The following is a 13520-nucleotide window of genomic DNA, read 5'->3' as shown; positions in this document are numbered from 1 at the left end:
CAGAGATTTCAGAGCAGAGAGCTGTCGCCTGGAGTCTGGGATGTGTCTGAGGATTTTCAGGCATCCTTAGTAATAACTCAGTTAATGGAGTCAGCACCGTGGCCAGGCTGTGGTGGAGCTTTCTTGTTTGTTTCTATTGTCTCAGAAAGCTCCCCTCCCATCAGCACACACACTCCCCCACCCCCACACCCCTGCCTTTGGTTCTGTGAGCATCTTCAGCTCCATAATTCAGTTGAATTCTTCAAGCCTGGGTTGGGGAGGAGAGGTCCCCGGGTCTGTGCTGTCCCTCCCCATAGGTCAGGGACGAGGCCATGCAGGGCCAGTAGGAGGTCTGGCCCTCCTGCCTGGTTTCATTCCAGAAACTGTGTGTGTGTGCATGCACGTGCGCGTGTGCGTGCTCACGAGAGAGAGAGAGAGAGAGAGAGAGAGATTGATTGATTTAATAGACTTTAACTTTTCAAGCAGTTTTAGGTTCACAGCAAAACTGAGGAGCCACAATGCTTTGTGATGGCCTAGAGGGGTGGGGTAGGGATGGTGGAAGGGAGGCTCAAGAGGGAGGGGTATGGGGATATATGTATACATACAGCTGATTCACGTTGTTGTACAGCAGAAACTAACACAACATTGTAAAGCAATTATACTCTAGTAAAGATGGAAAAAAATTGAGGAGCAAGTACAGAGATTGCCCGCATACCTTCCTGCCCCCACCCACAGACAGCCTCCCTCCCTGTCAACATCCCCACCAGAGTGACACATTTGTTACAGTCAGTGAACTTATGCTGACACATCATTACCCCTCAGTTTACATGAGGGTTCACTCATGGTGTTGGACATTCTATGGGTTCCGACAAATGTACAATGTGTTGTATCCACCATTATACCATCATGCAGATAGTTTCACTGCCCTAAAAATCCTCTGTGCTTTGGTTATTCATCCCTGCCTCCCCTCAGCTGCTGGCAATCACTGATCTTTTTACTGTCTCCATGGTTCTGCTTTTCCAGAAAGTCATATAGTTGGAATCATACAATATATAGTCTTTTCAGATTGCTTTCTTTCACTTAGTAATGTGCAGTTAAGCTTCCTCCGTGTCTTTCATGGTTTAATAACTAACGTATTTTTAGTGCTGAATAATATTCCATTGCATGAATGTACCACAATTTATTTAGCCGTACAACTACTGAAGGACATCTTAGTTGCTTCCAAGTTTTCAAAATTATGAATAAAACTGCTGTAGACAACCGTGTGCTGGTTTTTGTGTAGACATACATTTTCAACTCATTTGGGTAAATATCAGGAGTGTGATTGCTGGATTGTAAGCTAAGAGTATGTTTAGTTTTGTAAGAAACTACCAAACTGTCTTCCAAAGTGACTATACCATTTTTCATTCCCACTAGGAATGAATGAGGATTCCTTTTGCTCCATATCCTCACCAGCGTTTGGTGGTGTCAGATGTTTTAGATTTTGGCCATTCTAATAGATGTGTAGTGGTATCTTGTTGTTTTAATTTGCAATCCCCTAATGACATGCTGTGGAACATCTTCTCATATGCTTGTATGCTATCTGCATATCTTCTTTGGTGAGGCTTCTGCTCAAGTCTTTTGCTCACTTTTTAATTGGGTTGTTCATTTTCTTATTGTTGAGTTTTAAGTGTTCTTTGCGTATTTTGGATAAGCTCTTATCAGATATGTCTTGTGTAAATATTTTCTCCCAGCCTGTGGCTTATCTTCTCATTCTCTTGATATTGTCTTTTGCAGAGCAAAAACTTTTAATTTTAATAAAGTCCAGCTTATCAATCATTTCTTTCATGAATCATGCCTTTGGTGTTGTATTTTAAAAGTCATTGCCGTATCCAAGGTCACCTAGATTTCCTCCTATGTTATTTTCTAGGAGTTCCATATTTTTGAGTTTTATATTTAGGTCTATATCCCATTTAGAGTTAATTTTCTGAAGGGTGTAAAATCTATGTCTGGGTTTTTTTGTTTTGTTTTTGCGTTGGATGTTCAGTTGTTCCAGCAATGTTTGCTGAAAAGACCATCTCTGCTCCCTTGTATTGCCTTTGCTCCTTTGTTGAAAATCAGTTGTATGTTTATGGAGGTCTGTTTCTGGATTCTCTATTCTGTTCCATTGATCTGTTTGTCTATTCTTTCACCAATATGTGCTGCCTTGATTACTATAGCTTAACAGTAAATTTGGAGTCAGGTAGTGTTGGTTGTCCAATTTGTTCTTCTTCAGCATTGTGTTGGCTCTTCTGGGTCTTTTGCATCACCATGTGAACTTTAGAATCAGTTTGTCAATATCCACAAAATAATTTCCTGAGATTTTTATTGAGATTTCATTGACTCTATAGATCACATTGGGAGGAACTGTTCTCCTTACAACATTGAGACTTCCTACCTGTGAAGTAATGAATATCTTTCCATTTATTTAATTTTTTTGTTTCTTTCATCAGTCTTGTAGTTTTCCTCATAGTCTTATATATATTTTCTTAGATTTATACCTAAGTATTTCGCTTTTTAGGTGCTGATGCAAATGGTATCATTTTCCTAATTTTAAATTCCACTTAATCATTGTTGATAAATAGGAAAGTGATGGGCTTTTGTATATTAGCCTTGAATCTACAACATTGCTGTAATCACTTGTTAGTTCCAGTTTTTTGGTCAATTCTTTCCGATTTTCTACATCAATAATCATGTCATCTGCAAACAAAGACCGTTTTATTTCTTCCTTTCCAAGCACTATACCTTTTACCTCCTTTTCTTATCTTATTGCCTTAGCTAGTACTTCCAATGCAGTATTGAAAAGGAGTGGTAAGAGGGGACATCCTTGCCTTGTACTTGGAGCTAGAAAGCTTCTGGTTTCTTACCATTAAGTGTGATGTTAATTGTAGGTTTTTGTAGATGTTCTTTATCAAGAATAAGGTTGTTCATTATCAATCCTCTATTTCTTGGTTGCTGAGAGATTTTATTATGAATGGGTGTTGGACTTTGTCAAATGCCTTTTTTTTTTTTGCATTGATAGGCTTTGTGATTTTTCTTCTTTAGCCTGTCAATGTGATGGATTACATTAATTAATTTTTAAATGTTGAGCTAGTCTTGCATACCTGAGATAAATCCCACTTTGTCATGATGTATATTTCTTTTTATATGTTGTTGGATTCAATTTGCTAGTATTTTGTTGAGGATTTTTACATCTATATTTGTGAGAGATATTGGTCTGTAGTTGTCTTTTCTTGTAATGTCTTTGTTGGTTTTGGTGTTAGGATAACGCTGATCTCAAAAGGAGTTAGGAAATGTTTCCTTTGCTTCCATCTTCTAGAAGATATTGTAGAGGATTGGTATAATTTCTTCCTTAAGTGTGTGGTCCTGGAATTCATTAGTGAGCCTGTCTGAGCCTGTTACTATTTTGGAAGGCTATTAATTATTAATTTTATTTCTTTAATAGATATAGATCTTTTACATTGTCTATTGCCTGTGTGAATTTTGGCAGATTGTGTCTTTCAAGGATGCTTTTGTTGCATCCTGCTAATTATAAGTTGTATTTTCATTTTCAATCAGTTCAAAATATATTAAAATTTCTTGTAAGATTTCTTCTTTGACCCATTTGTTACTTAGCAGTATGTTATTTAATTTCCAAGTATTTGGGGATTTTTCCAACTATGTTTCTGTTATTGGTTTCTAATTTAATTCCATTGTGGTCTGAGAACAGATATTGTATGATTTCTATTATTTTAAAATTGTTAAGATGTGTGTTTTATGGGTCAGATTGTGGTTTGTCTTGGTTAATGTTCCATGAGAGCTTGAGAAGAATGTGTGTTCTACTATTGTTGGATGAGGCAGTCAATAAATATCCAGTTGATTAATGGGACTGTTGACTTCGACTATGTCCTTACTGATTTTCTGCCTTCTGTATCTGTCCATTTCTGATAGAGGGGTATTAAAGTCTTCAACCATAATAGTTGGTCCATCTGTTTCCCCTTGCAGTTCATTGTTTTTGCCTTATGTATTTTGATGCTCTCTTGTTAGGTGCATACACATTAAGGATTTTAATGTCTTCTTGGAGAATTGACGCTTTTATTATTGTGCCCTTTGGTATCTCTGATAACTTTCCTTTGTCTGAAGTCTGCTCTGTCAGAGATTAATATAGCTACTCCTGCTTCCTTTTGATTAGGGTTAGCATGGTGTATCTTTCTCCATACCTTTAATTTTAATCTATATGTGTCTTATATTTAAAGTGTGTTTCTTGTTGATGATATGTACTGAGTCTTGTTTCATGATGCATTCTGACAATACTGTCTTCTAATCAGTGTATTTAGACCCATTGACATTTAAAGTGATTATCAGTATAGTCGGATTAATGACGACCTTTTTTGCTGTTGTTTTCCATTTGATGCCCTTGTTCTTTGTTCCTATTTTTGTCTTCTGCATTTTTCCACCTTTTGTGGTTTTAATTGAACATTTTGTATGATTCCATTTCCTCTTTTCTTAACATATCAGTCATTTGTTTCACTTATACATAAGCGTATAGTTTCTATACATATATAACAATCATTGAAAACATTCTCTATTATTATTTTGAAAAATTATCTGCAAGATCAAGTAAGAATTTAAAAACTAAAAATTTTTATTTTACCATCACTTATTCCTTCTCTGATATTTTTCCTTCCTTTATGTGGATCTGAGTTTTTGACTGATACCATTTTCCTTCTTTCTGAAGAACTTCTTTTAATTTTTCTTGCAAGGTAGGTCTATTGGCAGCAAATTCCTTCAATTTTTATTTGAAAAATTCTTTATTTCTCCTTCACTTTTGAAGGATAATTTCACAGGGTACAGAATTCTGCATTTTCCCCCCTCTCAGTACTTTAAATATTTCACTGTACTCTCTTCTTGTTTATGTGGTTTCTAAGGAGTCAGATGTAATTCTTATCTTTCCTTCTCTATAGGTAAGGTGTTATTTCCTTCTGGCTTCTTTCAAGATGATTTTTTTTTATCCTTGATTTTCTGCAGCTTGTATATGGTGGGCCTAGGTGTCGTTTGTTATTGGTTTTGTTTTTTATCATTTATCCTGCCTGGTGGTCTCTAAGCTTACTGCATCTATGGTTTGGTGTCCGACTTTAATTTGAGAGCATTTTCAGTCATTTTTGCTTCAAGTATTTATTTCGTTTATTTTCTCCTTTTTTCTCTTTCTAGTACTTGCATACTCATATATTACATCTTTTGTAATTGTTCCACATTTCTTAGATATTCTGTTCCTTTTTTTTTCCATTATGTTTCCCTTTGCTTTTCTGTTTGGGAGATTTCTATTGCCATATCCTCAAGCTCCGAGATTCTTTCCTCAATTACGTCCATTTTACTGACGGGCCCATCAGTGGCCTTCTTTGTTTCTGTTACAGTGTTTTTGAGTTGTAGCAGTTCCTTTTGAGTCTTTCTTAGAATTTCCATCTCTCTGCTTGCCCCTCTGTTCTTACATGCTGTCTACTTTATTGATTAGAGCCCTTAGCATATTAATCACAGTTTTAAATTCCTGGTCTCGTTATTGTAACATCCTTGCCATGTCTGAATCCGGTTTTGCTGCTTGCCATCTCTTCAAACTTTTTTTTGCCTTTTAGTATGCCTTGTAATTTTTTTTTTTTTTTGGATAGACATGATGTGTTGGGTAACAGGAACTGCAGTAATAGGCCTTCAGTAACATAGTGCTAAGGTGCTGGGGGAAGCATTCTCTGGTCCTGTGATGAGATCTCCGTCTTTCAGTGAGCCTGTGCCTCCAAACTGTGAGCCTATGCGTGTTTCTCAGGGTTCCCCCCGCCCACACCTTATGTGGGACAGGATAGCTGGTATGGGCTGGGGCTGGGTATTTCCCTTCCCCCAGGCTGTTTACGATCTGATAAAACTACAATAGTTTAGTCTCTGGCAAAATATCTTCTCCTGAGAGCAGGCCTTGTGAAGAACAGGGTGCTCTGGTATATTTCAAAATCCTTTCCCTCTCCCCGTGTCATAAGCATGAGGGAATTTTTCTCCAGCATTCACTGTGAGAACCTGTTGGGACAACTAGAGGTAAAGCTCACAAAAGTGTGGGGACCCCTATGACGGGGTCAGCCTAGAATCTTCACCTCTCAGACTTGTCCACTCTGGGACCCCAGCAGTTCGCCGGTTTCAGTGCAGGCTTCCCTGCCCTGCGCTGGTTTCCGCAGGGTTGCTGCTCCGGAGTTTCTGCTCCACTAAGGTGTGATTCATATAGTTACCTGTCTGTCTCTCCCACAGGGCAGTGGTTTGCCCTGTGACCTTACTTCTCTGATAAATCTTAAGAAGCATTGTTGATTTTCCAGTTTGTTCAGCTTTTTACTCATTAGGACAGAGCAACAACCTTAAGTGCCTTGTGCTGGACTGGAAACCAAAACAGTTTATGTCTTCGCCTTTGATGTCCTACACCAAGGACAACTAAGTGATGTGGACAAAACAAAGACATTCAAGCATGGCCTTTGTTCCTTTGAACCCAGAGTTTGGATTTGAAAGGGGACTTGGAGGTTACCTCATGCAGGCTCCTCATTTTCAGATGAGCATCTTGATAGGCCTTACTGTGGGCATTGCTCTCTCGGGAACATTCCCTTATCTCAGCAGAGTAATAGCATGTACAGGGGACCCATTTGGGTTCAGCATCCAGGTGAACTTTCTTCAGAGAAACCAGTTAAGTTCTATAGTCAGTGTTCTGCTGCCTGAAAGGACATTTCAATGTGATTTTTATTTATCCATAAATGGTTATCTCTGTACGGTGGTTCAATGGATGATTTTAGTTCTGTGTGAGGGGCTGATGGGTGATTTTTTTATTTTTCTGGCTTCTTGCATTTCCCAAATTCTAGCAAATGAACGTGTGTTCCTTTTACCATCAGAACAAAATAAGGTCACGTTTTAGGCTGTGACCATTTGGAAGCCTCCCCTCTGTGTCTCCTTACAGTCTGCAAGATGAATGTTCACCGGCGCTGCGAGACCAATGTGGCTCCCAACTGCGGCGTGGATGCCAGGGGCATCGCTAAAGTGCTGTCTGACCTGGGCGTCACTCCAGACAAAATCACCAACAGCGGCCAGAGGAGGAAAAAGGTAACTGGCTCTTTGGTGCTGTTTCTGGAGCTCTTTGCGAGCCAGCCTCTCTGTGTTGGCTTCCTGAGAGTCCCTTGGAGTGAAGGTCTGGGACTGCTGGGTTTGAGACGCTAGACTTAAAACAGCATGTGCTTCAAGAAGAAAGAAAGAAAAGGCCAGGCAGGTAACATGAGAGTCTGCGGTTCCAGAGGTAGGAAAAAACAAAGCAGGTCTCAAGGGTTATGTTTCTTAGGGGAACATCAGCTTTGAGATGAGGACTCTGGAATTCCCTCCAGAAAAGACTCAACTCTAGACAGGGAAACAGACTTATCTGCCTCCAGGACTGGCATGAGAGCAATGCCAGTACTCAGACTTTGCCTCTGGTATCACTGTAATGAGGATAAATGGATGAAGAGCTGGAACCACATTCTTTTCTAGGGAGCAAGCCAAGAAGGTTTGTGATAGTGCCTCCCTCAGCTGCCCGAGGAATATTGCCATGCCCCATGACATGAAACACCTGGGCCTGTCTTTGGAGACCCCAGCCCTGTCTCTATCCATGTGACATCCTCAATATCAGTAGAAAGAGACCCATTTGCTAAAATGTCATTTTGGTGAGTCAGGGCCCACAGATGTAAATAGAGCTAAAGGTATCCATACCATTTTGTTTGAAGGCCCTTCTTAGCCTTGGCTCCTAGCCTACAAAATGTAAGAGGTCTCTGAAAGACTAAGTTTTGAGAAAATTGGAACCATGTTAACCGGAGAAGAAATCCTGGTGGGGATGAGTGGGCAGTGGCCCTTGTTGTCCAGTATCAGGTATTTTTTTTTGTTACTAGAAAACAAACCTGACTCTGGGTTCCTCTACAATCTTGACTCCTAATGTTGTCCCTAAATTTTCCCTTGAAATACCTTCTGAAGGGCTCTGTTTTCCTTCTCATTTTAGAAGCTGCCCACACCTTTTCCCTGCTGCCTCTCAGAGGAGCCTTCTCCCTTGAATGGGAAGGTTTGGGTTGTTTCCATCTTCTTAAACTTCTTCTTCCTTACCTTTCCAATAAACAAAGCAGTTCTGTAAGGACTGAAGGAAAAAAACATTCTCTTCTCTGGTTAACTGTGAGATGTTGTGCTCCTGGTGGCTCTTCTCAGCTCTGTCAATCCCACTGGTGGAAACAGGACTTCAGTTATTGACCCAAGACATTGGAGTTGCAAGCAGAATGTCAGCACCCAGGAGGCTAGGCCCCATCGAGGAGGCGGGCTAGTCAAACACCCTGTGAGGACAGTGTTGAACGCATACATTTGTGAGCGCTACAGAGAACCCTGTTCAGGAGACATGATTTTGTTTCTTGCTAGAAGTAAACTGAAACAGAATCCTTATTGTCATGAAGTATTTCAGAGAAGACTCAGTACCTGCCCCCTCCCCTGTGTTTACATGGGCTACAATGGCAGCAGCCAGGCCTTGTCTGTCTACTCTGGATTTGGGAGATCATGGTGGTAAGAAGCCAACATGGAGAAATTTAGGAAGGAGCAAAGTCAGAGACTAAAGGACTTCGGTCCTGATGCTTCTAATGCAAAAGCTGAAAGAGGTCAAGTGAACCAGGTAGTAGCTCAAGTTAGTATGAGAGGGTGGGAGGCAAATGCCCTTGGCCATACGCTTAAAGGGCTTCTTTGCAGGAGCATCAGGCTTGCTAGAGCTTTGGTTCCCTTCACATTGCCCCTTGCAAGTAGTCCATCATCCAGAAAGGACGTGTGAGCGTAGCAGGTAGATCAAGAGTAAAAGGGAGCAGAAGGGCTTGCGATCTCTGAGTCTAAACCTCTGACTTAAATGGGAACTTTAAATGAATGTGACAGCATCTATGCCAGGAAATAGACTTCACTGGGGGTGTCCTGCTAAAATTGCCAATTGCCAGCAAATATTGATACACCTGAAAATGTTTATTGAGCTTCTGTTGTGTGTATCACTCTGTGTGCCATCACCAGGGGCACTACAAGTACGATTTAGGGTTGTACCGTCAAAGAATGTGCGGTCTACCTGAGTGGAGCCCCAGACTAACTAAAGCTGAACAAGGGGATGAATAAATGCCAAGCAGCTGGTAGAGACAAGTGGCGAGCTGCTTTGGGTGAAGTAACTCGCGTTGCAAGGGAGGCTGCATGGAAGGGGTAGGGTTGAGTTTTGCTTGGAAAGGTCAATTGTATTTGGATAGAATAAAAATCAAACTGATATCTCTTGTTTCCTTCCCTTTAATTGGCAAATGAAACTTTGACTCTCTGCCTTCAGGTTATCAATGCAGCAGCTGCTGCTGTGCGCCAGGGACTCCTCGGGCCCTGGCATCGTCTCTGGACGCTTTTGGCCTCGGGGAGACCCCCCGCGCTCCCTTCTGACCATTCTCTGCCCGCGTTCTCTCCCTCTCTCTAGCTCATTGCTGGTGCTGAGTCCCCACAACCTGCTTCTGGAAGCTCGCCGTCTGAGGAAGATCGACCCAAGTCGGCCCCCACCTCCCCTTGTGACCAGGGTGAGACCCTCACATTTGCTTCTTCACCTCTGAGCTCTGTCCTTGGAGGGACCAAGGAGCCAAAGGCCTCTTCATCCGAGAACGGCCTTGTGAGCAGAAAGCCAGCAGCCCTGGGGGTTCTCCAGATGACCTTTTCCGGCTGACTCCTTAGCGGTGCTTTCCCTCTACAAGGCTTTCTTGAGGGCGAGCCACTAAATGGCTGTGCCAGTCTGAAGTGGCCCCCAGGGAGTGTAAGAGAGAGAGACACGGGGTGCTGTGGTTCTTTCTTTTCTCTTGCCTCTCCCTGGTTCTGCATGCAGGAGAGGGAGAGGGTACAGTTCTTCTCTCACCCTGCTGCCCAGCGTCTGCTCCCAGGCCCTCAGCACCTCTCAGTTGAGTCTGACTTCCCTCCTCCCTGACTCTCATCATCGTACCCAAAACCTGAGATCAGGGCAGGAGTCGGGCGGGGGTGGGGGGTGGGGGCGGCGGCGGGGAGAGTGTCTCCCATACCGGTGTGTGTGGGTGAGTGGGTGGGTAGAGATAGGAAGGCATAGCACCTGGAAGAAGCAGTGGGGAGAAAGCCAGCTCTAGGCCTGACTCCCCTCTAGAGCTTAGCTCGGGATGTTTCCTTCCCCGTCAGAGTGCGCTGAAAGTCATCCGAGGTTTCCGAGTTCTGCAGGCATCCAGGGAGGCCAAGGCTGAGAAGGGACATACACGTTTAAGACCTTCCCCTCTGGTGACCAGAACCAGATCTCACTGGGAAGGGATGTTTGCATCTGCAGAACAGGAACAATCATCCATGAATCATAACAGGAGTGCCTTGATGTTCTGTAGCCCCTTTCCTTTTGTTTTCCTCATCCTAAGGTTATGCTCACGCCAACCCTCTATCCATGCTCCCTCGCTGTCCCCAGGTTACAGGCTGGGAAGTGGAAGGCAGAGAGTTGAAAACGTTTGTCCAAAGGTCAGGAACTAAGTCAGTGGTAAGGGCGAGACTGCGCCCCTCCTGGCATAGGGACCCCATTCTCAGAATCTGTGCCATCCAACTCTCCCTGGAGGCCATCGCTGTGACCCAGCCCTCCTGGCCCAGGAGTAAATAAAACAGCGGAAGGGGGGTGTGCCAGTCCTGAGCCCACAAAATAATTGGTCTGAGTCCTTCATCATGATGCTCTGATTCACTTTCTGCCTCTTTATACTCTGCTTCGTTTCAAAAGAGATTTAAGCCATTCGTAAGTGAGTTGGCGGTACTTTGGGGCCTCCAAACAAGCAGGTACCATTCCGGCCAGTGTGGGTATTTTCATGTTCCCCTTTTTTTTCAATGCTGAGAGCTTCAAGGAGACAGGGTCATGTGGTAAAGAGACCCCAAGTAAGGGTGAGGCGCCTGGGTCTCTAGGCCTGGCCCCTGCCCACCATGCTGTCCAGCCCTGGCAGGACAGTGTGCCTCTCAGGGCCTCTCTTTGTCCCCCGTCAGTGCAGGTACAGTATTCCCCAGCAGTGTTGTGAGCACAGAGGGATGTGAAAACCCTCTTAGCAAGACATGGTGGTATTGCAGAACAGAAACAAGGCACTATTCCTCTTCCCTCTGTTGTAAGAGCACATAGAAAGACATTTTCTTCGAGTTTTGATCTCCCCAAGCATCCAAGTTCTATCTTCCAAAATCCATTTATTAACTTGCCCTGGAAGTGATGCTGAGAAGCTCTATGCTGAGACCAAAAGTTACACTTAGTTAAGACTGATAGAAAACTGTGAAATTGGCGTGGGAATATCTGTAGACTCAGAAGCTCTGCTCACACCTCCCCTCCACCCTGTCCACCCACATCTCAGAGGAGTCAAATTCCAGATCTGAGAAAGGTCTCTAGATTCCTGGAGTGAGCTGTCATGGGCCTCAGTCCTTCTGAAAAGAAGCCAAAGTTGTCTTTAGGTCAAGCGGCACCTGGTCACTCCTGCCTGATTCTGATTCCCAAGGTGAATAGTTTGTGTTCCCCTCCTGTGGTTCCAGTTATTCACAAGCATCTTTTAAAATTGAATTAGGTTTAAGATGCCCATTTCTACACAGAGGAGTGTGTGTCCTCGTGAATGTATAGCTAACAATAAAACTTCCCCCAATAGAAAAGGTCAAAGGATCATCCAGCATTATCGTCCCCATCCCCAGGTAATTCAGGTCACCTACTCTGGAGGGGCACATGACTGTGTCGTAGTTGGGAAATTGCGCTGAGGAATCCCTGCCCTGTCCGTGATAAATTTGCAGCATATCACTCTAGGGAAGTGATTCTTTTGTTAATTATAAGCCCATTGCTCATTTTGTTAAATAACCTTGTGTAAGATGGGTACTTAGAATAAACCCAGCAACAAGGCTAAATGTAGTCCCTTGGAAAGTAAAGGTTTCTTAGTGCCGGCTATTGTACGAATCACCTCACCAATAATTACTCTGACAATGGTTCTCTATTAGTCATTGTTCTAATTTTCAAAGGAAACTTGAAGGGTACCTGTTGCCTTTGGGAATCTGCCGGTTTCCAGGGAAGGCCAGGATCCCTGCACTACACCTAGAATAATGGAATCAATAGGCTCCTAGCTGAAGGGGGCTTTCAAAGAGGTGGCCTGGTCCCAGCGTAAAAGGAAGATCTGAAGAAGCTGGTTGGCGGGGACGGTATCGTCCTCCTCTTTGCATGCCTGTGCCTTGCTGTACTTTAGGTGCCAGTGAAAGTGTGCAGAGCAAATGAAGGCATGTCAAGGGATGGCCTGCTGGGTCTGCTGCTATGGAGAACCAGAAAGAGGGTTAAGAGCTCATGGGGGGAGACTCTGAGTATTGAATCCTAACGGGAAGGGCTCGTGAGGTATGCGCTAATGCAATATCTTGTCACCCTTGGCCCTAGAAATAAAAGAACTTGAAAACAATATCCGGAAGGCCTTGTCATTTGACAACAGAGGGGAGGAGCACAGGGCGGCATCGTCCACGGACGGCCAGCTGGCGAGCCCGGGCGAGAATGGTGAAGTCCGGCAAGGCCAGGCCAAGCGCTTGGGCCTGGATGAGTTCAACTTCATCAAGGTGTTGGGCAAAGGCAGCTTCGGCAAGGTCTGTGGCACGCAGCGGGGGGACTGCTGTTTTGATCCAAGGTTAAGTGATGAACATTTTAGCCTGGTCTGGTCATATTTTCCTTCCTTGTTGAGTGCAGATGGCCTGGGGCCAAGCAGACAGGAGCCAGGGTTCTGCTGCTGACTAGCCGTGGGACTTCAGTGCAGTCATTTCACCTCTTTTGGATTTAGTTTTTCTCTTTTGTCAAATGGGGACAGGAATCAAGTGAGAGAGTCAGCGAGAAAGCACTTGGAACAGTTTAACTTGCTTTACATGTGCTTGGCATCCCACTATCAATAATAGAAACAATAGCTTTCTTCCCTTCAGAGATCCATCTGAAATGATGGTTTTAATTCATTACAAAGACCTTGGAAATGAAGTCTGGAATCTCTGCCTTCAGTGAACTTGGGGCTCAAAGGAAATCTTAGCATGTATTACTTTGGAAATTAAATGTTATTCAGCTGACCTTTCTGGCACTGAGTAAATGTCTTGTTTATCCTCTGCACAACCATCTCATGTCTTGGGTGAGGGGCCGCTTCCCCCTCTCCTGCTCCCTGTGAGCGCGCGCCTGGTTTAATTTTGAGGAAGATTCAAGGGGAAAGAAGCGGGCTCAGAGTTTCCAGATTTCCATAGGCTGTAAGCAGGATGGGAACTTTGGTGACCCCGGAGCATTTAGGTTGCTTCTTCCAAGAAATTGCACCCAAAGTTTGAGCCAGTTTTAAAGAGTTTGTATTATGTGTGGGTGACAAAGGTTTTCAGGGTAACATCCTGAACACCCTCATTAAGCCTCTGAGTTACTGTTCTTTAGCTCTGACAACTAGAATACTGCACTTAGGAGTTATTTAATGGGAGAAAGTCTTGTCACATTTATAGGGAAATGAGTGCAAAAGTATCAA

General features: G+C 43.4%; 1 protein-coding gene across 1 annotated transcript in view; it reads left to right on the top strand.

Annotated features, from left to right (window-relative positions):
- Positions 1 to 13520, top strand: part of PRKCE (protein kinase C epsilon) — a 515835-nt gene that overhangs the window by 340475 nt on the left and 161840 nt on the right. The window contains exons 7-9 of the mRNA XM_057740938.1: positions 6950 to 7092; positions 9479 to 9575; positions 12425 to 12624. Coding sequence (XP_057596921.1) covers positions 6950 to 7092; positions 9479 to 9575; positions 12425 to 12624 — 440 coding nt within the window. The remainder of the gene's footprint in view (positions 1 to 6949; positions 7093 to 9478; positions 9576 to 12424; positions 12625 to 13520) is intronic.

This window comes from Hippopotamus amphibius, chromosome 7, assembly GCF_030028045.1.
Source record: "Hippopotamus amphibius kiboko isolate mHipAmp2 chromosome 7, mHipAmp2.hap2, whole genome shotgun sequence".
NCBI lineage: Eukaryota > Metazoa > Chordata > Mammalia > Artiodactyla > Hippopotamidae > Hippopotamus > Hippopotamus amphibius.
Note: the sequence above shows the minus strand (reverse complement) of the source record. Positions and strands in the feature narration are given on the sequence as shown.